This window comes from Chamaea fasciata, unplaced genomic scaffold (assembly GCF_029207755.1).
Source record: "Chamaea fasciata isolate MVZ Bird 193981 ecotype frontalis unplaced genomic scaffold, bChaFas1.0.hap1 SCAF_12, whole genome shotgun sequence".
NCBI lineage: Eukaryota > Metazoa > Chordata > Aves > Passeriformes > Sylviidae > Chamaea > Chamaea fasciata.
Window position 1 is genome coordinate 10,416,602 of NW_027094097.1, and position 23,422 is coordinate 10,440,023.

General features: G+C 44.5%; 2 protein-coding genes across 3 annotated transcripts in view; one reads left to right on the plus strand and one right to left on the minus strand.

Moving 5' to 3' along the window:
• RSPRY1 (ring finger and SPRY domain containing 1) overlaps positions 1 to 9,541 on the minus strand; it is a 34,525-nt gene extending 24,984 nt beyond the window's left edge. For both annotated transcript variants that reach the window (XM_066194569.1, XM_066194568.1), the window contains exon 1: positions 9,450 to 9,541. The gene's annotated coding sequence lies outside the window, so the exon portion shown is untranslated. The remainder of the gene's footprint in view (positions 1 to 9,449) is intronic.
• Positions 9,542 to 12,955: 3,414 nt separating this feature from the next.
• PSME3IP1 (proteasome activator subunit 3 interacting protein 1) lies at positions 12,956 to 23,373 on the plus strand. Its single transcript, XM_066194571.1, has 6 exons — positions 12,956 to 13,100; positions 13,291 to 13,389; positions 15,219 to 15,340; positions 19,210 to 19,343; positions 21,314 to 21,378; positions 22,501 to 23,373. The coding sequence occupies exons 1-6, from the start codon at positions 12,971 to 12,973 to the stop codon at positions 22,716 to 22,718; spliced, it is 768 nt and encodes a 255-aa protein (XP_066050668.1). The 5' UTR covers positions 12,956 to 12,970; the 3' UTR covers positions 22,719 to 23,373.
• The last annotated feature ends 49 nt before the right edge of the window (positions 23,374 to 23,422 follow it).

The following is a 23,422-nucleotide window of genomic DNA, read 5'->3' on the forward strand; positions in this document are numbered from 1 at the left end:
CAGAAGGAAGAAGAGGAGAAATGTCTGCTCCAGATCTCCCTCAAGCAGACACAGCAGAAAATAAAAGTACAATATAAAAGTTGATTAGATAACAGGAAGAGAGAAATGACAGGATAAACTCCCCTTATTTAGTAAAGAGATGGGTTTGACAGCATTCACTTGGCTCTTGCTCACCATCACATACAAGGAGCTCATTGTCAAGCCTCAAACAAACTGAAAGGCTAAATAATTAGGAACACAAGGTAGGAGAGATTGCTACAGATCTAATCACAAACCAGCTTCTCTGGATAGAGCACGAATGCAGGAAGAAAGGTTCTGAAGTGCAAAGGAAACCAATAAAAATACAAGTTTTTAATCTATAAGAAGTAGCTGGTACTCCAGCTCTCACCCAACAGCACAAAATGCCAATACCTGACACCTTCTCTACACCAGAGGAGCCCCTGTGGGACAGTCACTGAACAGCTGCCCCAGCACATCTTGCCCTCGGATCAGATGCTGCTGGAGCAGGACACTTTCCCTGCATGGGACAAAAGCAGCTGCAGCCTCCTGTGCCCCCACACACCTCCACTGGCCACTGGGACCATCCTCACCACAGAAAGCAGCTGCTCTTAGGCCAGGCTGAAGCACGTGCATGGATGCATGAAGGAGTTACGAGCTCCACAGGCTGACCAACCTGTCATGGCTGCAAGCCCAAGCGGGAAAGATGAAATTATTCACTGAAAGGGATGCTATGGGAGTGGATTTGCACCTGCCTGGCAGTGCAGACGCCCAGCCTGCCCCAGAGAGGCCTCCTCTGGATCATCCAACCGAGCATGCCAGTGAAGGAGTTGGCTCCAAGTGGCACTGGGATCATTTCTCTGCAATGTGCAGCCTAAGAGCCAGTGATTCATCCCCTCAAATATTCGGTTACAGCCAACCATAATACTGCCTCATGATGGAAAATGTCTCTTTCCATGAAATGGAGTGCCCTGTCAAGCAAACAAAAAACCCCTCGTGCACATAAATGGGGAAGGTTTCAGCTACCAAAAACACTTTCCCAGTTCCTGCCACCACTACAAGAGTGATTTCCCCTCTTGAGCAGAGTAACACAGGAGCTCAGTCAACAAACCACACAGTAAAGCTCACAGGTTTTCAAAAGCAAAACTGGAAGAGTTTTGGCCAGCAGTTTCCTATTAAGGAGATAAAATAATTAGAAATATTTCCTCAGCATTTCTTTCTCAAAGAAATGATGCTCCTAAAAAGGAAGAGATGGAAATATTTGTAATGCCTGTCAGATGAAAGTTCAAACCAGAGGGAAACGCAGCTATCAATTGCTGCAAGATAATCAACTTTGATACAGGAATAAGAGGAAGAAGATGCCTGTTTGAAAAGCAAGCTTTTATAATAAGGAGAATTCTCAGCTTTGAAATGATGGGATGAAAACCAAGGATTTCCAGTAAATAACACACAAGCAGAATATGAAATGGAGACTGTCTCAGGAGATCCCATTCATACGCAAGGTCAACCTCTTACCTGTGAGACTTGTGCAACAAAAGAGAAGCAGCTGCTGGGTGTCCAGCGTGGTACCACGCAGTGCACGCAGCCAGGGGACTGCAGGCTTCAGGAGGTGCCAGTAAATACCCTGCTGGTTCTTTTGCATGTGGTAACCAACCACCATATTGTGTAATCTGAAGCAAACCTCTAATTCAGTTCTATTTTCTTTAAAAATACCTTGGAGGGTTAAGACTAGTGTCAAAACACGATGGGAAGCAGCATTTACTGGCATGCAGCATTTCACAAAGCCATTGCCACAGCTGGTTGCTTTCCTGCTGAGGCAAGAGCACCCTAAACCAAAAGCAGACTAACCTTGAGAGTGTCAGTTTCACAGAAAGGAAGGTTCAACCATGTGTCAAAGCTTTCCAGCTCCTGCACAAGTGCTCATCGCTGAAAACCCCCAGGGTTGTACAAGGTTTACGCAAACAATCAGGCTTTAACCCTGATGCCTTCTCTAGGTAATTCATCATTGTCACAAACACAGAGCTGGAGGATCTGATCTCCTGTCTGACTTAATGCGAAGCAGAAAGAAGCAGACAGTAACTACCACCACAGCAGTTTCTTTTTCTGTAGACTCACTGTGAGAGTCAGATTTTATAGTCACTTGCACATTGCACTACTTTGTGTTTTCACTTCCTTTAAACACCTTTTTTAAGCTGGTGCAGGAACACTAAAATTGCAACATGGATTTAAAGTGAACTTCACTTTCTCACTGAAATGAGTGCTGCCAGAGCAGGCTGGTAGGGATTCCTCCCTGCACAGCTTTCCCCTCACCTCTGGATAAAGAGACCCTAGTGCTCAGGACATGCCAGGCAACAGACTGCTCAGCTTTCTTTCTGAAAGGAAAACTGAAGCATTTACCACCTTCTGGGCTTCCCCATTTCAGAGGTCATCACTTGTCATCTCACAGTCATTTGGGTGGAACTGTCCCTTGTACTACAGAAAACCTCAACTTTGCTTCACATCTACACCAGGGCTGGTATGGATCACCCTTCCTGCTTCTCAGCTCCCCAAGCCACAGATGGATCATTAAACTTCTTATCAGAGACTGAGCTTAAGTTATGCTTTGAGGCAGATGAAAGCACTTCTGAGATAATGATCTTTTAAAAAGATAGTGGTATCTGACAGCCCAGTGAAGTTGAACAAGAAGTGCCTCCAGCAGGGTGATGTGGCCCGGCAGAGCTGAACAAGCTCAGCAGTTGCCCAAGGAGCAGAGTATAATGCACTGCTTCAGAAGTGGCAGGGAGATAAAGATAATGCCCTGTAGATGGCAAGGAACACTAATCCTATAAACTGCAGGGATACAAGCACATGAAATAGAATCGATTAGCTATACCCTATTAAGTTTTGGCACAGACATTCATTTGGAAGCTTATAAATAAGTCTTTCAATTAATTCAAGTTAATCTTCCTTGCTGCTCAGAAAGTTAAAGGCGTTATCAACAATACCCTTCTGACAAAAGCATTCATGATATCAGGATTCAATATTTAATAAAAAAAAAACCACAAAAAGGGCAAAATGCTCCCAAAAAATCCACAAGAAATTCCAGAATACACAATGCTGGGAGGAAAGCAACTCTTTGAATACCAAGCAGAGGTGTAGAATGGCAAAGAAATCACAAAAAAAAGGGCATTTTTTAAAGCTTTATCTAGCAAAATTTACAATAGTCCATTCCAGAAAGGATAAAGCTTTATCTATATCAGTATCCAGAAACCAGTGAAAGAGTTCTCTTCAGTCACAGGGAGATCAACTCCTTGCAACACCTACTCTTGTGCATGAGCAAAATCTAAACCACAAAAGCATTTTGAGGGGCAAGTCAAGAGATTGAGCAGCTCAGTCACAGTGCAGCCTTGCCCTGGGAACCAGAACTAGAACTTGCACAGGGGCATCCAAGTCATCACACTGTGGGCACCAGGAAGATGCTTCAAGGTGGGACTGCTGGAAGCAGGAGCAGATTCTTGTCAGCAAACCACTATCTTCAGGTAACTGAGCCAAAGGAGTGGCAACTCAGAGTTTGGCTGTTTCTTGTCTAAACTAATCTTAGTGGTTTTCTTTCTTCTAACTCAGAGCTGAGCTTGTTTTCAGGGGGACACTGGGTGCAGAACTACTCTGTAGAAGGCAGAACAGTCTCCTGCTGTAGACCACAGAACTAAACCCAGCTACGTGGCATGACTAAGCTATTACAAATGCGGAAAATTCACACATCCAAAAACTGTTTTCAGTGTAAAATTTTGATAACATTGCTGAAAAACTCAGCAATGTCTCAGTTGGAAGCCTGCTTTATCAACTGTCTGACAACTGCCTTGGCAAGCAGGGCACAGGGCAGACAATGTCAATAACTGAAGCAGCATCAGAGGATGGTCTGATCTTTCAGTAGCCAGAGTTGAGAGCCACCTTTGTGGCCTTCCCTGCCAGCCATGGAAATCTGGCTGCTCTTTGCTAGACAAAGTTCTGTACTGTACTGACAGAGCAGGAAATGCCCTTCTAATTCACTTTCCTCCTGTGAGCGGATACAGTGACAGCTGCTCAAGAGACTGTCATCTGAGACCAATACAACATGTAGGTCACTAGGTTAGTAAACCTGCCTTGGAAGCACTCATGGAAAGCACAATTCCTGAACTACCTGGGGCTTCCAGGGTTGAAGAATATGGAACCTGAAACACAGCTCTGAACAGGTCACTGGAACCCCCTTATCTCACCTACTTCACAGAATCACTAGGTTGGAAGAGACCTTCAAGATCATCGAGTCCAACCAATGCCCCAACACCTCAACTAAGCACTGAGTGCCACATCCAGTCTTTTCTTAAACACATCTAGAGATGGTGACTCCACTGCCTTCCCGGGCAAACCATTCCAGTACTTTATCACAGAACTTAACTTAAAACAACAAAAAACCGACCCACACAAGAACTCAGCTTCATTTCTCCCATCTGTCTCTTCAGGACTTTTCCTTTCTGCCCTGCTACAAATCTGCCAGCAAAGCACTCTGCAGGAGAGGGCCCGGTGTGGATTTGCCAGCCACCTGTAACAAGTGCTCCTGCCAGGTCTCACAGGTGTCCTGCTCCATCCACTGCGCTGTGGTATTTTCTTACAGCATTTTAGGGCCTCTGTCAGTAGGAAGAAACCCAGAGGAAGTTGCTCAATTTGCCATGGCCAAGGAGGAGAAGGGCCTGACTGCCCGAGAGATGGCTCGGACAAGTGCAGGTGGGAGGACGAGGAGCACGTGCGTGTCTCACAAGGCAGCCTGAAAATGCCTTAAACAAGACCGTGCACCCAGTTTAGTCAAAAAAGGTAGAAAGCTCCAAAACTATTTAAGAGGCTTTCAAAATCCTGTAACAGTACCAGGAACACAAAGTCTCAGCCACCTGGGGCTTCTACTAAATAACTTTCTAAGGAATTTCAGGAGAATTAAGATTAATTTGTTTTGATAATTACATTTAAACACCTCGTCACTAAATGCTACAAAGGGGTAATGCTCTAAAGAGAGAATAACTCACCTATTGTTCATTTTGTTTTTAAATCTTTTATTTCAGGACTGATACATTAACCAGAGTTTGAGTGCAAACACATACGCCATTCTTTGACACACCATTAGCTGAACATTTTTAAAAGCAGGGAGAACAATTCTAAGCCTGCTCATGCCAGACAGCTTGGCCTTTAGGAAAAAAAAAAAAAAAAAGCATCAGCAGGTTGCTGGATTTTCTTTTTTCAGTATGACTTTCTAGCATGTCCCACTGTCTGCAGGAAGGTGTAAGATACACATGAATGGTGCAGCTTCCTGGCTCGGAGTTCACCAGCTGCCCTCTAACCTATGATTCAATTTGTAATTGTACCAGTTTGTGCACATGCACCAAAGCCAACAATCCAAAAAAACATGCCAACACTTCAGACCAAAATGTCCTCGACACTCGTCCTTCTCACACCTAACAAAACACCAAGATATTTAGATACTTAGAGGAAAAGAGAAGAATCTTGTATGAGGGAAAAAAAAAAGCCTTAGAAAGGGAGAAACATAATTACAGTTGTGTTTCATATGCTCAGAAAACCCCTATTCCCCTGTGGGGAGAGATTTATTAAGAAAAAGACGAATTTCTTGTTACTGACCATGGTAACTCACTGAATTCCATCGAATAAACATGCATTAAAATCCAAGGAGCAGCACTTCATCCCAGACTTCGGACTGCCAGGAATCCCTGCTGCACGGGCAAAGCCCACCAAGCACACTAAGTTCCCATGGCAGAGTTGTGCTTCCAAAGCACAAGTCTGGTCACAGGATTGGCAGATCAAGGGCAGGTAATTACAAGCACTTCTGAAGAGAGATCGTGATGCATTGGTCAGTCATGCAGCCTCGTGAGTCATACGTGAACATTTGACTTTTATTAGCCCTCAGCAACATAATGAAGAATAGAAAAGGAAATAGACATCTTGCTGGCACAGCCATTGCCCTGCAATATGAACTTTACAGTTAGCACACACAGACCAGGAAAATAAAATATATTGTCAGGACACAAGGAAATACAAAGCACACGAGATACTTGAAAGATGAAGAAGCTCAGTGTAAGACCACTGCCTGCACTGCTTTAAAGCACTGAATAAATTCAAAGTCTGCTGAGCAATCGTAAGTTTAACAGAGGAAAAAAAAAACCCACAAAACCCAGTCTGAAATTCTGAACACAATATACTGATAACAGAGCAGAACAGGACAAATATGACATTAGCTGGTCTTCAGTTTACTACAAGCACTTTAAGTTGCTGCCTCTGTGTTGAGAGGGAAACCACACAGTGCACATGATGAGCCTTGCTCCACTTTGTGAGGATATCACCACATAGCTACATGACCAACAGAGGACATTTCCAAACACAGCACATTGCCAGGTAGGGGAGATAATGATATGAAAGGAAATTGGAATGAAGAAACTTAAAGAGTTACAGGCCAGTAAGTGTTCTATGACAAATCATTGCCTTTATCACTAACTTACTGCTTACACTAATAAGTATCTTACTGCTATTCCTTAATTTTAACAAACAAGCAAAAAGCTTCAGGAGAATCGACTCTGATTCCACCAGTTTAGCAGAATCTGAGGGATGCCTCACCTCACAGGAGGGAACCAAAACATTAAGTGATCTATTTCAGTCCTATCCATTAGACTCATAGCAAATGAAATGCACTTCAAGCCAAGACCTCCTATGTGAAAACACTGATAATGAACCAAGGGAGAGCACTGCAGGGTTGTGCGGAAAACCATCGTGTCCCTCTAAGAGGGAAAAAAAAAACATTAAGAAAAGCACAGAATAATGTATCAGTGAGAGAACAAGGGAGCCACTGAGCGATCACTACATTATGAGGCCACAGAGTAGGATACCACAGTGGCTACCATGAAGCATTGCAGTGAAACTCCATGTGTAGGAGGCTGGAGGTAAATAAAAAGGAAAGTTAAACACCTCAGGGAAACCAGCAAGCCCACCTCCCTGCAAACACACACTGGTATCACAGCTGATGATAAGGGAGTTGTGTGGACAAGCTGGATTAGGTCTATCAGCAATCTAAGAGTGAGTAAACAACTGAGGCTGAGCTAATAAACAATCAGCAACAGCAAGAGCTACGACAAGAGTTGTGCAGAATGCAAACACAGCACTAAAATACCCTGGAGGAGCTTCCTACTCAAGTGATGGACAAGGGAAGCTGAAAACTTTCAGCTAGCAGGAACCTCAAGAGAATGTCTGGATGAAAAGGGAAGAGACAAGAAGTGATCATGCAGCTACAATTGTGCTTCACTCATCTGAAAAAGAACACACCACGGGAAATTCACAATCTGTTCAAGCCGACCTATAAATAGGAACCAACAACAGAGATTGGGGCACAAAGCAATAACAGCAATGTCCTAAGGGGAGGGAGAGAGGAATGGGTGCCAGGAGGAGAAAGGGCCTCTTTTGCTGAGTGGACTTCAGCAGAGAACAAAGACACAGGCAAAAGCGCTTACAGAAGAATGGGCCAGATTTAGATCAAAGAACAGATCAATTCTGTGCATTTGGATAAATGCAAAACAAAACCACATTTAACAGCATCACAGACTCTTAAAATAATATGACAAGTTTTGAGAATGCACAGTCCTCCGGAAATCCACAGTCAAATACAGGAGTCCAAGAGGAGACGAGATGCAAGGGAATATTTCAGATGGCTCACAGGTGATGAGAACGTTCACTGTTTAAAAATCTGTATAGCTTAACAAGAAAATAGAAAAAAAATTAGTACCAAGAAGAAAACAAGGGAAAGTCACAGTATACAAGTGAATGTAGGTTTCCACATAACAATAACCTCATAGCAGTGATGGATGTACAGAAAATTAGTAGAAAAGCAGAACTGAGCTGAGGACCAGCATGAGAAAACAACACCAAAACAAATACATGCATTCAATGCAAGACAAAGGACAGAAAAAACCAAAATCCTGAGGCAAAGCTAGTGCTAAGTAGAAAAAGAAATCTCTTCTATTGACAAAAACAAACACTGACACAGACATAAAACAGAAAAAAAAAAAACCAAACACACTCCTATTCAGAAAACAGAGCAGGCTGAATAAATTTAGGAGAGAAAAGTCAGCTCTTATGTCTGTGTTTCTCCATGGACCAAAGTTTCACTCTGTGAGAAAACCTGATAACACCAGCTGAGCACCAAAATGAACTCAGGGCTCAGGAATGAGAGTTTGCAATAATGAAACAGAAAATGAAAAGTAAGGCGACTACATTCTTGAGACCTACATTAAGATTGTACCTAGAAGGGAGAGTGCACCTACTGCTACACAGCAGAACATATAAAAAAGCAGCAGTTCCTAAAAAGAGGGAGTCATTGAAGGCCTGCGAGACAGAAACAGCGATCAGCAGGGCAGAATCAAAGGGCTTGAAAGAGAAACTCATGCACGATATGGGAGTAATAGAAGCAGCGAAAAAATCCTGCTTTCTGAGCACTGAAGTGGGAGAGCAGAGCAGAGCCGAGGTGTTACCGCACCCATAGGACAGGTGCCGCTGCCTAATCTACCGCCCAAGAATGCGAAACAAAAGATCCAGGTAATTCGGTGGCCCGCTCCACACCTTCACATCTCCTCTGTAAAGACAGAAAACTTGCCGTGGAGAAACATTTCCACATTGAGAACAATCAGTAGTTTTCAGGATTCTGACTCCTCACACTCACGGGCTCAACACCACAGCCGTGTCTCCGAGCTGCCAGAGCAGCACGTCGAGCCTGTGATCCCGCGATTCGATGTCATTTCGCCCCTCGCACACCGAACCCGCCGTAGCCAAACCCTTGTTTTGCAAGTCATACGAGCACCGGGAGCTCTCCCGCAGCCGGGAGGCGCCGTTAGGAAGTTCCAACCCCTCCCGGCCCCGAGCAGCGCCGGACTCGGGCGCCCCGGCTCGACAAACCCCCCGTTCATTCACCTTTCGCCGCTTTCTTTAGCGAGCTCGCAGCTCCACACGCCAGCCCAGCTCTGCCCAGCTCCGGGGCCTCCAGGAGAGCTCACTGAGCCCGGGGGCTGCACCTTGGCCACCCGCCTCTACCCTTGACTGCCTTCCTCAGGAGGGAAGGCACCGCTGGCCCCAACGAGGCAGCCAGGGGTACCTACAATCCCCGGGGGGCACCGGCATCAACCACCAGAGCCCTCGGGACCCCGGGCCGCTGCCTGGGGCCGGGGGGCTGCGCTGGCCCGGCCCCCGCCCCAACCGGGACCTCGGCCGGCGGCCCCTGGGGGAGCGGAGGGCGGGGTGGGATCAGCACGGTGCCTTCGCTCAGTAACGCACGGCCGGCAACGGGGCCACCAGCGCCCAGCCCGGCGCTGTCCCTTCCCCTCAGCCCGACGCGCGCCCCACTACACTCCAGCCCCGCGGTACCCGCCAGCCGGGCCTCGCCCGCCGTGCCTCACCTCAGCTCCGCGCAGCCCCGCCGGGAGCGCAGCGGGGCCACCGCGGACCCCGCGCCCTCCGCCCCTGCCCGGCCCCGGCCCGGCGCTGCCGCCGCTCCTTTGTGCCGAAAGATGGAGGCGACTGACGGCGCGGCCCCGCCCCGGCCGCAGGCCCCGCCCCCCGACCGCGACCGCGCCCCCCGCCGTCTCCCGGGCGACCCGCCCCGCCTCCAGCCCCGCCCCCAGTCCGGAGCTTCGCCCAATGGCGACGCGGGACCGCCGTCACGTGCTCCCCGCAGCCAACCCCCGCCCGCTCCGCGCGCCTCTCTTCCTGCCGTAAGAGCGGCGGGGATTGGCCGCCGCGAGGGCGGGGCCGCCGAAGGAAGGGTCCTCTCGGTTGGCTGCGGCGGGCGGAAGGGGCGGGGCGGCCGGCCGAGGGGAGCGGGGTCAATGGCGACGCTGTGGGCCCGGCGGTGCCGCTCGCTGTGAGGGGCCGCGGTACGTGCCCGGGACGGGCCCGGGGCAGCAGGGCCGGAAGAAGCGCCCGGGGGCGGGGAGAGCGGCCGTGGCCGGGCCGCCGGGCCATTGGGGTGCAGGGGTGAAGGGGGCCGGGCCTGGGCCCCGCGAGCGCGGCGGGCCGGGGGCCGCTCGGGGAACGAGGTGCTGAGGGAAGGTGCGGAGAGGAGGTGGCGGTGAGGGCTTGGAGCAGCTCGAGCCCGGCACGCCCGGGAGGGTTCCCCGCACGGAGCTCCGGGGGCACCGCAGGAAGCGGGGCCCGGGGGCGGGTTCGGGCTGGTGGGGAGCGATTCAGCCCCTCGGTCTCCGGGGCGGCTCCGGGCTCGGCACGCAGCGCCTCATTGGATGTAGTGCGGGGAGCGCTGCCCGACTTGCTTCAGTGGTGGGTTGATGAAATGGGTAGGTGAGTAGTCTTTGTTATTTAATGAGGGCTGAGTGTATTGGAAGCTGCAGTCGGGTACCCAGGATACCGTCGCTGTTCTACATCTGTTCCAGCCTAAGTAGTGGCAAGGATTATGAAGTTTGGGAGGTTTTTTGATCCTGGGGGTGTTACCATCTGGTATTATAAAACCCTGCGGTTTACAGCTGTGACAAACTTTTGTCATTTGCAGTGGCAGCACAGCCCTAGAATACAGTCACCAGAAGAAAACATAGATAAGTAGGGAAAACTTGCCAAGTGCATGTTTTTTGTTGGGTCAGGTTTGTGTGTGTTTGCTTCAGATGGGAGAGAGCAAAGAATACAGCAGGATTAGCAAACTTTATGAGTGCAGGTGAACTTTAATCTGCTGTTTGGGGTTGATGGGGTTTTTTTCCCCCACATCTCTTTTCCCCAAGATGAGGTTGTCAGTGTCAGACACCAGTTTTCAGGATGATTTTGAAAACACCATTGCTGCATCTCAGGCCATAATTAAACCTTAATCCACTGCATGTGTCTTAAAATATATTGTCTGAGTGAACTGACTGATCCAGGTGGTTTGCTGCTGAAGGCTTTAGTCCCCAGAGGATACTGTGGTCTTGCAGAATCCCTCTCTCTCAGTTTGCTTTTATTACTTTCTGTAACTATTGTATTGGAACCTTTTGTTTCCTCTCTAAATATAGAGGTTGAGATGACACACGTGGAGAAACAAATTATGTTGTTCATGCAGCACTTGGATAGGAAAGCTGGCCTTGTGATTAGGACCTGTATTCAGCAGTGAGATTCAATTTTTATTTCCTCTGTAGGTTTCTAGGTTGAACTGCCTTCAGAAATGACACTCAAAGAGCAAGTGTTCCATGCTTGCTGGAAAGTGGGCTTGTCTTAGGGTGGATTTTTTTGTTAGATATTAAAATGAAACAAAATTTTAAAAAGGGAAAATCGCCAGCCCTGGATCTGTCCTTCCTGTCCCCAGCTCTAAAGAGAATTATTTTGTCTTAACTTCTTTTAATAATACTAACCTTAAGAATGCATCCTGCTGTAACAAATATTTGTCCAGTGCTCTAACCTGGATTTCTCCTGAGACCTAAATTTTTTCATTTTTGTTACAAGCAACATCCCACAAACTAAACCTTACAGTTTTTGTAAAGATTTCAGGACTTCCTTGCAGGACTGATTCCTCGTGGTGTGAAGGAAGGATGATAAACGGGTTTCTTCCCTTATCTGGGTTGCTGCATCTCTTCCTCCTTGAAAGTGTAACTGTTCTGGGATCTCTCGTGCTGAAATGCAGACAGGCTGAGATCCCAAATGAATAGTACTTGGCAGAAACTGTGGGCAGACATCTGCAGTCTTTAACTTGCTGCAGTTATACCAGGGAGATAACAAAGTAGAAAAAAGTTATGTTTGCCTATCTTTACATGAACAGCTCTGTGTGCTGTGTTCATGTTGTACTTCTGTGTACAGTTTAGATGTACAGGCTTGAAACAAGAACAGGCATTCGGGCTTCATTGTGTGGAATGGAGCTGGCAGAATAATTCTGAATGGAGACACCTAGGACTTACAGAAGCAGTTTGTTTCATCCTGAGCTTACAGGTGTCAAGACCACGGGTTTCCTTGTTAGGTTTACTACTTGGAGCATCTCCACCCTGCACCTGGTACTGAAATCTTGGAGCAGAGGGTGGCTGCACTGTGTGGGGGGGGGCTTTGCTCTCCCCAGGGGCAGGGCTGCTCAATTTCTAATCCCAGCTCTGTTTCAGCCATGGGGATTTCCCTCTCTCACTTACCTGTTGACCTCCCAGCCAGGTCCCCCCAGTTTGTATACTGGGCACAGTGTTCTGTGGTCGTGATTCTGTGGAACATCCCTTTGGCCTGTTCAGGACAGCTGTCCTGCCCATGCTCCCTCACAGCTTCTTGTGTAGCTCCTTGTTGGCAGAGCATGAGACACTGAGGAATCCTTGACTTAGGCTAAAACTGCAAGAGTGTTATCAATGTTACTGTCACACCAAACCCAAACCACAGAGCTCTACCAGCTACTAAGAAGTTTAGCTCTGTCCCAGCCAAAACCAGAACTGTTGCTAAATTCTGAAATCTCACTGTTAATCACTTCTAAATGCATGCAGTCAACTACTGAAAACAGGCAAGCTTTCTCAAATTTTCATAGGTTGGGCAAAAAGAACTTGGGATTTGATATTTTGCCATCACTTTATCTGTCTTCAGAAGAGGTGTGGAGGAACAGAAATAAAAGGATGAGAGTGTAGATGAGGGTGTTTAATTTTATTTTTTTAAAATATTTATTTAAGCAAAGTAAGTCCATTAAAACATGACTTTCAGAAAAACGGCCTGAGGCAGACAACTAGCAGGAAAGACATAGTTATGAAAAAAAGAGTAAAGAAGGAGTAATAGATGATGCTTATTATTAGTCTTAGCAGTTATGCAGTGAGTTTGCGTCTCAGTGCTTACTATGCAGTGTTCTTTAGAGAACTGAAGTTATTGTAAGGACAGCAGGTCTGTTTTTCAGACAGTATTTTTTTTTAATAGTGTTTCACTCACTGAGAAGGATAATCAGACTCCTGATGTCTTGCATTTTGTGTTTTTAAAGAGACACTGCTCCACAATGGATGGGGGAGATGGTACTGCTGACCTGGTGATTAACAAGAGGTTCGTGTCTGAAGCAGAGCTCGAGGAGCGACGAAAGAGGAGACAGGAGGAATGGGAAAAGGTCCGAAAACCTGAGGACCCGAAAGGTATGGGCTACATTTCAGTGATTACAGGAAAAAGATCTGAGATTTTTTTCACTTCCGTGGAAAAAAGAAATAAAAAGTAATGGCTTTTTATATTCTATAATTTAAAAGGTTTTTGCGTGAAGGAACTGAGAACTGTTGGTGGTTTAGTGTTTCTAACGTACGGTCTCCCTTCCTGATTTGTTCCTTTCAGAATGCCCAGAGGAGGCGTATGACCCACGGTCGTTGTATGAAAGGCTCCAGGAACAGAGAGAAAAGAAGCAGCAGGAGTTTGAGGAGCAATTTAAATTCAGTAAGCACCAGCAGCAAAAACTGCATGTGTTGTATGCAACAGCTGTGCACAACTTCTAAGCAAAGGACATGTCTGTGTGTCTTGTTCCCTCTCTGAGAGGGAAACAAAGGCTTCAGGACAGTGTTATTGAAATCCTGGATTTTTAACGGAACTCTTTCTGGGCACTGAGGCAGCACTGCACACATGCAAAACTCAAATGGTGTTTGCAGTTATCAAGCTGCATGCCTGTAAAGTGTTGAGTACTGAGCTTACATTGAATATAAAATAAAAAAACGGCAAAAAACCCCCCAAATCCAAACAACTTGACAGCAACCCATGAAAAAGTGGAAATGTATTGTGGTTTTGTGACTCTTGAACTCATGCTTTAACACATGCTTGAATCAATTAAAGAAATCCTCTTAGAGCAGCTATTATATATCCAAGCATAATTTTTGATGAAAAGTGATTTGAGAGTTAAGATTATGATTTGGAAGAAGTAAGTTTACATGTTTTGATTCTTCAAAAGTAGATGTTTGACTGTTATAATGAAACGGGAACCTAATTTCTATTGATGTTTGAATTTCTGGTTTTATAGAAAAGCCCTTTGAAAACTGGCAAGTACAGATAGCAGCATTAATGCATTATAGTCTCCAGCTGGACCTACAGGATTCTTTCCACCTAGAGAGTTCCCAGTAAACTTCAGTAAACTTTTGATCCCAGTCATTTTTGGTAACATGACTAAGAAATTCTTGCCCAAGGAGCCACCCAAAAATTGACTACTGTCAGCCTGAATGGGAAGGGCTTCTAATAACTGTCTAAATTAATAGTTTTTCTTGCCCAGTTATATTAGATCTGTAACACCTTTGCTTTGGTAATCCAAGTACTGGAATGGGAAGTAGCCCTGAGAAATAAATCCACTTCTGCTTTTAAGGCAACCACAGCAGAATATCAGATACCAGCTAACCTGGAGAACAAAACCTGCTGGAGAATGCCTGGGAGGGAACCTCAATAAAACCTCAGCTCAAAGGACCTCAGTGGCTGCTCCTCGTAGTCTGCTGATGAGGCAGGCAGAAAATGAAATTAATTCATGTCACTTGCTTCAAAAAATGTCCCAAGTTTCACTACTTTTGCTCTCTGAAGGGGCTCTCAGCAGTAGCAGTGAGTGCTACATGTTACTGTTTGAAGAGTTATGAATGAGCTCTGCATGAGTTGGAAGGGATAGGGATTGGCTTTCATAAAGTAACCTCAAATAATAATTGATTTCCAGAGCTTTTCTGTCAGACACAAGCTTGCTAATTATCAGTATAAATGGATTTTTTAGTTTGCCCTCAAAGTGACTAGGGCTTGCCTATGTGGGTGAAGATTAAAAATATAGTGACTTCATGTAAAAGCTTAAGAATCTTCCTATGAAATTAAACTTTAATGAAGACTAAAGTTGATGTTTGGGCTAAGATTTCTGATGATGACTACAAACAGCAAGATTTGGTCTTTCTAAAACCTACTGTTTATTGTCATTCTAATTAAATCATTTGCTCAAGAGGTGCTGAACATCTGCAGAACAGGAAATAAAAGACCTTCCTGCTACACTAGCATGTACTTTCCTTAAAGTAGGGTAGCGTTTAGAAAGAATTTGTTTTTATTTGGAAATTAGGAATTGTTTTGTTTCTACTTTTTTAAAATTTTTGAACAGGTGTTAAAACTAATTAGATAGGAATTGCTTGCCTTAAGAAAATGCACTTCCTCTTTTGAGGGAGTGTTTTATTTAGTTAGTGGTTGGTTTAAGAACATTCAGAGGAGACAGACTTAGACTTGGTGTCTGAAACCAATAAATTTCTTCTGTCTTTACTCAGAAAATATGGTAAGAGGCTTAGATGAAGATGAGACGCATTTCCTTGATGAGGTTTCTCGGCAGCAAGAGCTACTAGAGAAGCAACGAAGGGAAGAAGAGCTGAAAGAACTAAATGAATACAGAATATCCTTTGCACTAAAATGGCTGGTGGTTACCTAGAGGAGGGTAAGAGTGGACTGTAGTTTGTTCTGTCAGTTGACATTCTTTTTATAAAACTTTTACAGAACCCTTATAATAGTACACTTTCAAAGTTTAATGGTTTCATTGTAGCGTTGATAGACCACTGCAATGTTTGATATTCCCCCCCTCAACTCCCACTTCTTTGATACTTTTCTTTCCTTCTCCCCTCTCCACTGTTTTGGGGTTTGGTTGTGGTTTGCGTTTTTTTGTTATCGAGGTCATGAAATACCATCACTAGCAAGAGAACATAAAGAAAAAATAGTCTATTATTTCTAATCTTTTGCTTCTGTCTTCTTATGGAAAATTACGTGCTCTTGTTTTTAACTGTATATTGCCTGATTTTAACATACCTGTTTGAAATCATGTGTGGTTTGCTCTCCTGTTACTCTTCTTGGAGTATTAGATATTTTTGCCGTTGCTGATACCTTCAGGATGAGAAATGAAATAAATCTGTGCAGATATACTGACTTTTTTCTGGGAAGTCAGTGCCCATGGAGTCTCAGCTCCTTTAGGTAATACACACTTGTAGGCAGGACTAAGAGCAGGATAGTTTGGTTTTGCTGTTAAATGCCTAATTGTCTTGTAGATATCCTAGAAAATCATATAGGATGCTTTTCCTCTCTAATTAGTGCCAGTCAAGGGAGGTTGGAATGATTTGAGAATTTCTGTGCTAAGCAAAATGTTGCTTTTTTGAGGTTTACTGAACTTACGCAGAATCTGATGGTTTCCTTGTTTCCATTGCTTATGAGTTATGGGTGAGCAAAACACAAGTTCTCAGGGAAGCTTTAGTGTTAATGAAAGAGCTTGTGGACACAAGGAGGTGACCAAAACCAGTCAGCAAATAAAATTAAATAGTGCTGATACTACAAAGGTTGGTCTTACCTTGTGTTAGTCAATGATTTACAGTTTGGAGCGTGTGTCCTGTGAGGAGCATCTCAATTAGCTCAGGAATGCGTTTATGAAAAAGCAATCCTGGTGCATTTATTTAACTTCAGAAATAGACTGCAGTTAGTTGATGGATTTGGAGCATTTTCTTGATTTGCTGGATCTAATCATGGGATATTTGTGGGATATATTTAGTTTTGGTGATGGTTGCTCGCGGGGCTGGCTGATCCAGGGTTGTGCTGTGGGAGCAGCTGCCAGCTCTCGTTATGTCACGTACATCTGGGGTGAACCATACCAGCCCTGAGAGAATTTAAGTTGCCTTGAATTAGCCACATAATACACAGATCCCTGAACAGCCTGATCAGGATGTACAGGCCATCTTACCTCAGTCTTTGCACTCTCAGGAATATTGGTGGCTCTGAATCCGTAGTCTTGCTGTAAAAATTAAACTGTAGAACTTATTGCTGATGGGGTGGAGGAAAGGAAAATGTTTTATGGTCACCTCATCTTATGAGAAAATCAAAAGTGTTGCCCATTTAATTTCCTTTTTTAGAATTCTTTTTATTTAACCGTAACATTTCAATCAACCTCAGAGCAAAATGGCTTGTGTTTGAAATTTTTGGTTGTGTTCTGAAATGCAAAAAGTGGTTTTTGCCTCTGCAGGTTGTAACTAAGGGTTTATCACTGCAGTGACAAAAACCACTGTGCTGCATCTGTAGGTACTGTTTAAGTGCTCTTCCAAATAAATAAGAAGAATGTCAACCCAATGGATTTCATTATTTGCTCCTTTTCCTGGTATAGCATCTAATTTAAGCTACCCAGAGGCATTAATTTAATGGTAAAAACTGCATCCATACTCAAGTACAGAGATTTTTTTTTCCTAGATTTTTGAGGTTGAACAATCACAAAATTATACATCTTCAGGATAAATATGCCTTGGAATATTTTAGCATGAGAAATTCATATGCATGGATGAATAGGAATTTTTCTTTCTCCTGCATGAACAACTAGGTTTGTTTGTTCCTTACCCTGTCCAGACCCCCCTGTTCAGATAAAGATTTACAAATATTTTTTAAGCCATTTCCAAGAAGTATTTGAGAACAAGATCATCTTGTCTTCACTGCTGTCTAAATGGAGGAACAGTCCCCCTCCAAGAAGCTGGCTTTACTGAAGGACAGCTTGTTTAGTGCAGTTGATATTTAAGATTGAGAGGTTTGTTTCTAATGTTGTCTTCCTGTGAGGGAACACTTCTTGGCTGGGTATAGCATTACATATGCTAATGACAGCAGGATGTATAAAATACCTACTGAAAATGTGGTGTGCCTTTCTAGCTAAGGAGTTTTAGGAGAATGCCATCCTGGATGGAAGCTAAAAGCCTGTAATTTGGTATTTTTTAAAATAAAAGCCTTGGAGCTCCTCAGCCAGGCTTAGAATATAACAAGGTAATGGACCTGAATGTGGCAGCTGAACACTGCGGCGTGTGGAAGAATTGTGTGGCAACATCAAATTGTGTTTGACACAAGGAGCTTACAGATGACTTCAGACAGCCACAGGATGGCACTCCTGTGCCATCTCAAAAATAGATAAAATTGAACAGAGGTTTGGGCTGAGTAGACCTTTGGTTGAAGTGAGGAACAGTCTGGGTTACTGCTGTATCCTTAGGAAAACCAAATAATAAATGGCATCTGAAGATTCCTGTCTGTAAAGTGATTGGAGACTGTGTCACTTTAAAGCAAAGTCTAAGAGTTTTTGATTTTCAGATGTTCAGTGAGGGGAAAAAAGCTATGGCTTCAAATATATGGGCCATCAACATGGAATTCACTCTCCAAGATATGTCTGCAGTGACTGGGGCACCTGTGAAACTCCAGCTTGTGGAATTGTACAGAGGAGAAACTGTTGGAACACTAGATTTGCGTTTATAAATATGCTTTAAAACTGGGTTAATTTGCCTTTGCCTGTGCAGTTAAAAATTTTGCAGAATTTTGTATGACTTTCCTGGCACCTCATCTACAAACAGGATCTTTGACATATTTCTCTTCATCACACAAGGAGACGTGTTCAGTGTGTGCAGAATGTGCCCTAATAAACAAACCCAGCTCCTTCTTATCCCATCTGAGAACCCGCTTAAGCTTCTCCACTTCATTATAGGTTTCGACTGCATTCCACCTTGCTAACGCTGTTTTAATCTACTTAGCTTTTCAGAGCAGTTGCAATCTTTTTTGGGCGAATCTTGGACCACAGTTCCCCTTAATCAGTGTCTGCTTTCTCATGGGATTGTTGCTCAGACCAGCAGTAGAAGCCTTGTGGTCCTTACAGAGAGATGAGCTGAAAAGGTAGAGTGCTAAATAACGAAACCAAAAAATGGAACTGTTCTGTCTTGCTAGGCTGAAATCTGCTGGGCTCAGCAAAAAGAGGGTTCAAGGAGTGGATGTGAGTGCATATATTGCTATTTGGCTTTCCTGGTAAGAATAAGAGTGTGGAGCAGCAAATTTGAATTACAAATGTGTTGATCCCCATCGAAGGGGAAGTACTGCATTGCCTGTTTGGTTTGTTTCTTTTGGTCCAGGCTGACCTTTTTTGCTTTTCTAAGGCCTTTAGGAAAAGGTAGGATGGTGGATATGTTCATGGGTGCTCTGTGTTTTGTGTTACACCTTTCTGGCTTCAGAACAGCAGCTCCCAGGCTGCTGCCTGGACATCTTCACAGGGAGAGCTGGTCCTGATACCTAAGAGAGCTCTGACCCCAGAGGGTGAAGTGTCTTCTCTTTTGGCTGAGGCTATCAGCTCAATGTCATTACAAATAAGTTTATTTTGATAAAATATGTGAATGAACTTCGGTTGCCGCTGTCAGCAGAGCTGGCTAAATATATCAGGGAGGAAATGTCTGTTCTCCCCGTTCCTTCCCAGTTGATCCTTAACCCTTAATTCACAGCACTCTCGCTAAAGTGGGAGTCAGTATGGACCCAAAGAAGGAAACTGAGAAGAAATTGCCCATGAAGTCAGTGGAAAACAAGAACAAATTTTCTCAGGCAAAGCTGTTGGCAGGAGCTGTGAAACACAGAAGGTTAGTTTCACACCTCTATAAATTCATGAGGAACGGAACCCAGTTAGCAGTGTAAAGGGAGACAGGCCAAAACTGCCTCCAGAGAGTGAGGTGTAAACCTTAGCCCTAAAGAAAAAAGGGGGAAGGTATAAGAAAAGACCAGTCTTGTTTCTATAGGCTCTCACAAACTGTGGGGAAAAACATGAAGCAAATCAAATAGATAAGTGTGTGTAAAGCAAGTGGGTAGGATCTTCATTTTAGAGTGCCAGGCTTGGGCAATCCTGCTTGGGGTTTGAGGGAATCTATTTTACGTCTCTGTTTGTAGATATCAGTGTCACCTCACGAATGCAATTCCATTCAGGTTGCCTAATTTATCAGCCAATTCTGCCTGTGTTTAAAATGGATTGTTTTAATTGCTGCTGGGGACAGCATGGGGGAGACAAGGTTGCAAGAGAGGAGCTTTGTGTACCAGTTTGGTCCTGAGGATATCAGAGAAACTTCCCATGTTCCTCAGTGCTTTGCACTGATACATCAACACCCTTCCCATCCCAGGGAGGGGACTGTTGGGTTTCTGATGTTCTTGCTGCTTTGATCTTGGCCTGCAAACACAGCTGCTGGTGTGCTACAGGTTATGGAGAAACCAGGCATGTGGGACCAGACTTATTTCCCACAGATGAATCATCTAATACTTAAGATGATTACTGACATCTCAAAATTCAGTGTGTTCGAATCGTCTCAGGGAATGCGAGATTATTTTAGAAGCTTATCTTGTAGGGTGATGTTTAGCTCACAGTACAGCAGTTAGTTGCATGTCTGAACCCTTAAGTAAGCACTTCCACCACCTAATGTCTGTGGGGTTGGGTGATAGTTTGGGTTTTGAGAAGGCAGAAAAGAAAAACCCTGAGCTGATAACAAGCAGCCAATAATGTTGTTTTTGTCTTGTAACTAATAGTATTTAACCCAGTGGGATGTAGAAAAGGAGCTGGCATGTGCTTAATGGTACTTCTAAAGTCTGCAGATGGCATCTGTTTAAAGAGAGCATCTTAACTGACATGTCAGTGCCATTGCAGACTTGCTTTGCAGTCTTCTATTTTTGCCATCTTATCTTTTATTGCAAAGTGGCCCAAAGCAAGTGTAGTTTGAGCTCAACATCTGCTCCCTGAGCTTTGTAATTTCCTGTAAAGGATGTATTACTATTAAAAGCTCTCTGCACAGAATAACCTTTCATCTGTACTGCATGTTCTGATAGCGACAGAAAAGAGTTAATGCATAATAATGCTCATGCTTCATCAGTTCATCACTGCTGAATCTGGGAAGCATTTGTTTATGTGGATGCCTTAGAATTGGGAACATGCAGGAGCAGGGGGGAGGGAAATCTGAGCAGTGACAGGGGAGAGCTGTAGAAGCTCTTAAGAGTCAGAAGTCCAAGTCATGCTCCTTTCTCCCAGTGCCACTTTGGATCCAAAAAGGACCTTTCTGGACACTGCAGCTCTGTAAGACTGTCTGGGCTTACTTGGTGCAAGATTTCTAGATGTTTTAGAACAGGCTCTCTAGGTGCTTGAAGGAGGGGAAGGAAGCCCTGCAAGGGAAAAGCCATGAGTGTTGGCACCAGCCAGTGTGGTAATCATCCACATGTGCAAGGCTGTGGTCATGTGGGTGTCTGAAGCTCAGGCAATCATTCCCAGTCTCCTATGGGGCACACATCGTGCTGAATAGGCAGCTCTAGGTTGCTGTGCAAGGGGTTTGACTTGAGCTCTAAGAGGTGTGTTCCTTTCCCAGGTTAACAGGTGATACTTGTAGGTGTTGAGGCTTCCTTGGATCCTGCATGTTTCCCAAGGAGCCTCAGTTAATGGCAGTTGGAAGTGGTGATGGTCATCAGGGGACCCTGCTGGCATTTGCTGTAGCATTTGAGGCAAAGATAAAACAATGACTTCACAGTAATTAAGTGGTTGCCTATGAAGAACAAGACACTTTCTTATTTTTTTCTACAGTTCAGATGGTGGTAACAGTGTGAAGAGGTTGAAACTAGACACTGACCACGACGAAAAGAATCAAGGTATGTCCCAACTTCTGCATGTGGGAAGCTGTGTGTCTGTCACTGAACAGCAACTGAGTTGGGGTTAAATCTCATAGAGGCTTTGCTTTTCTGTTCCTTCACTGGGCAAGACAGCACAGACTATGGTTGGCACGTTCTCTTTTAAAGCAGTAGAAATGGTAAGTGTGGGTGCTGACAGTCTTCATGAAAAATAGGGCTGCAGGGAACCTCTGCAGATTATCAGGATGTCCCCTGCCCAAACCAGTCCTGACAGATGTTTGTCTAAGGAGCTCTTAAGTCTCCACAGATAGAGACTGTGCATCTCCCTTCCAGAGTTTATTAATCTGAAAGAGTTTAACCTGACAACTAATGGAATTGTCCTTATTTTGCCATTTCAAACCTAATGCTTGTTCTGTGGGCAGGAGACATGGAGAACAGATCATCCCCTTCCTGTTCACAGCAGCACTGCATGTATTTGTGTACATCCACTTCAGCTTTATGCTCTGAAGTGATTCAGTCCATCCTGAAATCAATTTGTTTCAGAAAATTGTGGGGAACTAGAAGAATTAAGTTGTGTTTCAGCTTTAGCTGTCAGGGCTGCAATTGACTTGCTGTCAAGATACTCTGACACAAATCGGGTGAGCTGCAGTTGTGTAACGACAACCCAAGGCGCTTCCTGAATCTCCTTCTGTTCAGTAAACTTTCAGAACAGCAGAAATAATTAATTAGCCATGGAAGATGGGAGATGTTGACTAGCAAAATGATGGAATAAAACTTTTTCTCAACTATGCTGTTACATTGCAAAAAAAATACTCAATTACTCAAAGCAGAGCCATTTATTCTTATTTAGTAGATTTGGTACTTGACAAGCATCAAACTGACAACTTAAGAATAAAAAATCTGTAATGCCAGCATAGAGTTGGGCTTAAACTAGTGATGAGAAGAAAAAAATCCCCTGGGGTAGCAAGTCCTTCCTGTCAGAATGGCTTTATTACAGCATAAAGCTGCCTTACGCTTTAATTAAATCCTGAAATCATCCGGTGCTTGTGTGGGAAAAGCAGGTGAGTGACACGTGGCGGATCCTGGGCTGATTGAAAGCCCTTTCCTGCACTCCGCTTTTTGATTGAGGTTTCTCTCTTCCAGAAAAACCCTCCTGTGTTCCCTTGGGGAGCAGCTCAGTGGGAGGCTCCACAGTGCATTGTCCCTCAGCAGCCGTGTGCATTGGGATCCTGCCTGGCCTGGGCGCCTACTCGGGGAGCAGCGATTCCGAGTCCAGCTCGGACAGCGAAGGCACTATCAATTCCACTGGGAAGATTGTCTCTTCTGTCTTTCGTGGCAACAGTTTCTTTGATGGTCCATAACAAAATCCCTCCGTGTGTAATGTAGTGCAGGATATCTTCCAAAGCCCTGATGGATGCTTGTTGCATCCTTCTGCCCCAAATATAATCTTTCTAGCTAACCTCTCAACTTTAATACACTCAGATACTCCTAAAGTAACTCATTATTTACCCCCCCATCCCCAACTTTCCATTTCTGGGGTGCATACTGAGCCTGGACGAAAAGCTGCCATCCTAAAGCAGAAGGCACACCTAACCACGTCACAAAGGTCTGAGAGTATGGAGGAGAGAGCTTTATCTTTTACAATTCTTACGGAAAGAATTATGTTGATTTAAGAAGTTTATACAAGACTAGCAGACAAAAAATAATCACTTGAAGCAGTGAAGTCTTGTAGAAGCAGCCATGTGTTCTGTTTTAAAATGTCATTTTTATTCTGTATTTGAAAAATGGGGGCAGAACCAAATTTGAGCAGATGGTGAAGTGTAGATTGCCATGACACTGTAAAGAAGTTTTAGTGTTACATGATTAAAAACGTTCTGAATGCATTTTTTATCTCTGCCTGTGCCATTCATAATTGTTCTCATTCCATTAATCAATTTCTGCTCAACTCAACCAGCTCTTCCCTCATCCACAAGAGGTGTAGGTCAGTTTCCCCCAAAAGCAAGGTGTTGATGGAAAACTTGATCTAAGTGTGTTCACAGGAACTGCAGCTGGCTTTTCTTAAAGG

Excerpts from the sequence above, each read along its gene's own strand:
- PSME3IP1 (XM_066194571.1), top strand. The coding sequence starts at position 12,971 with ATGGATGGGGGAGATGGTACTGCTGACCTGGTGATTAACAAGAGGTTC. Across the intron at positions 13,390-15,218 it reads TGAGGAGCAATTTAAATTCA|AAAATATGGTAAGAGGCTTA; the intron begins GTAAGCACCAGC and ends GTCTTTACTCAG. Across the intron at positions 19,344-21,313 it reads GGAGCTGTGAAACACAGAAG|TTCAGATGGTGGTAACAGTG; the intron begins GTTAGTTTCACA and ends TTTTTTCTACAG.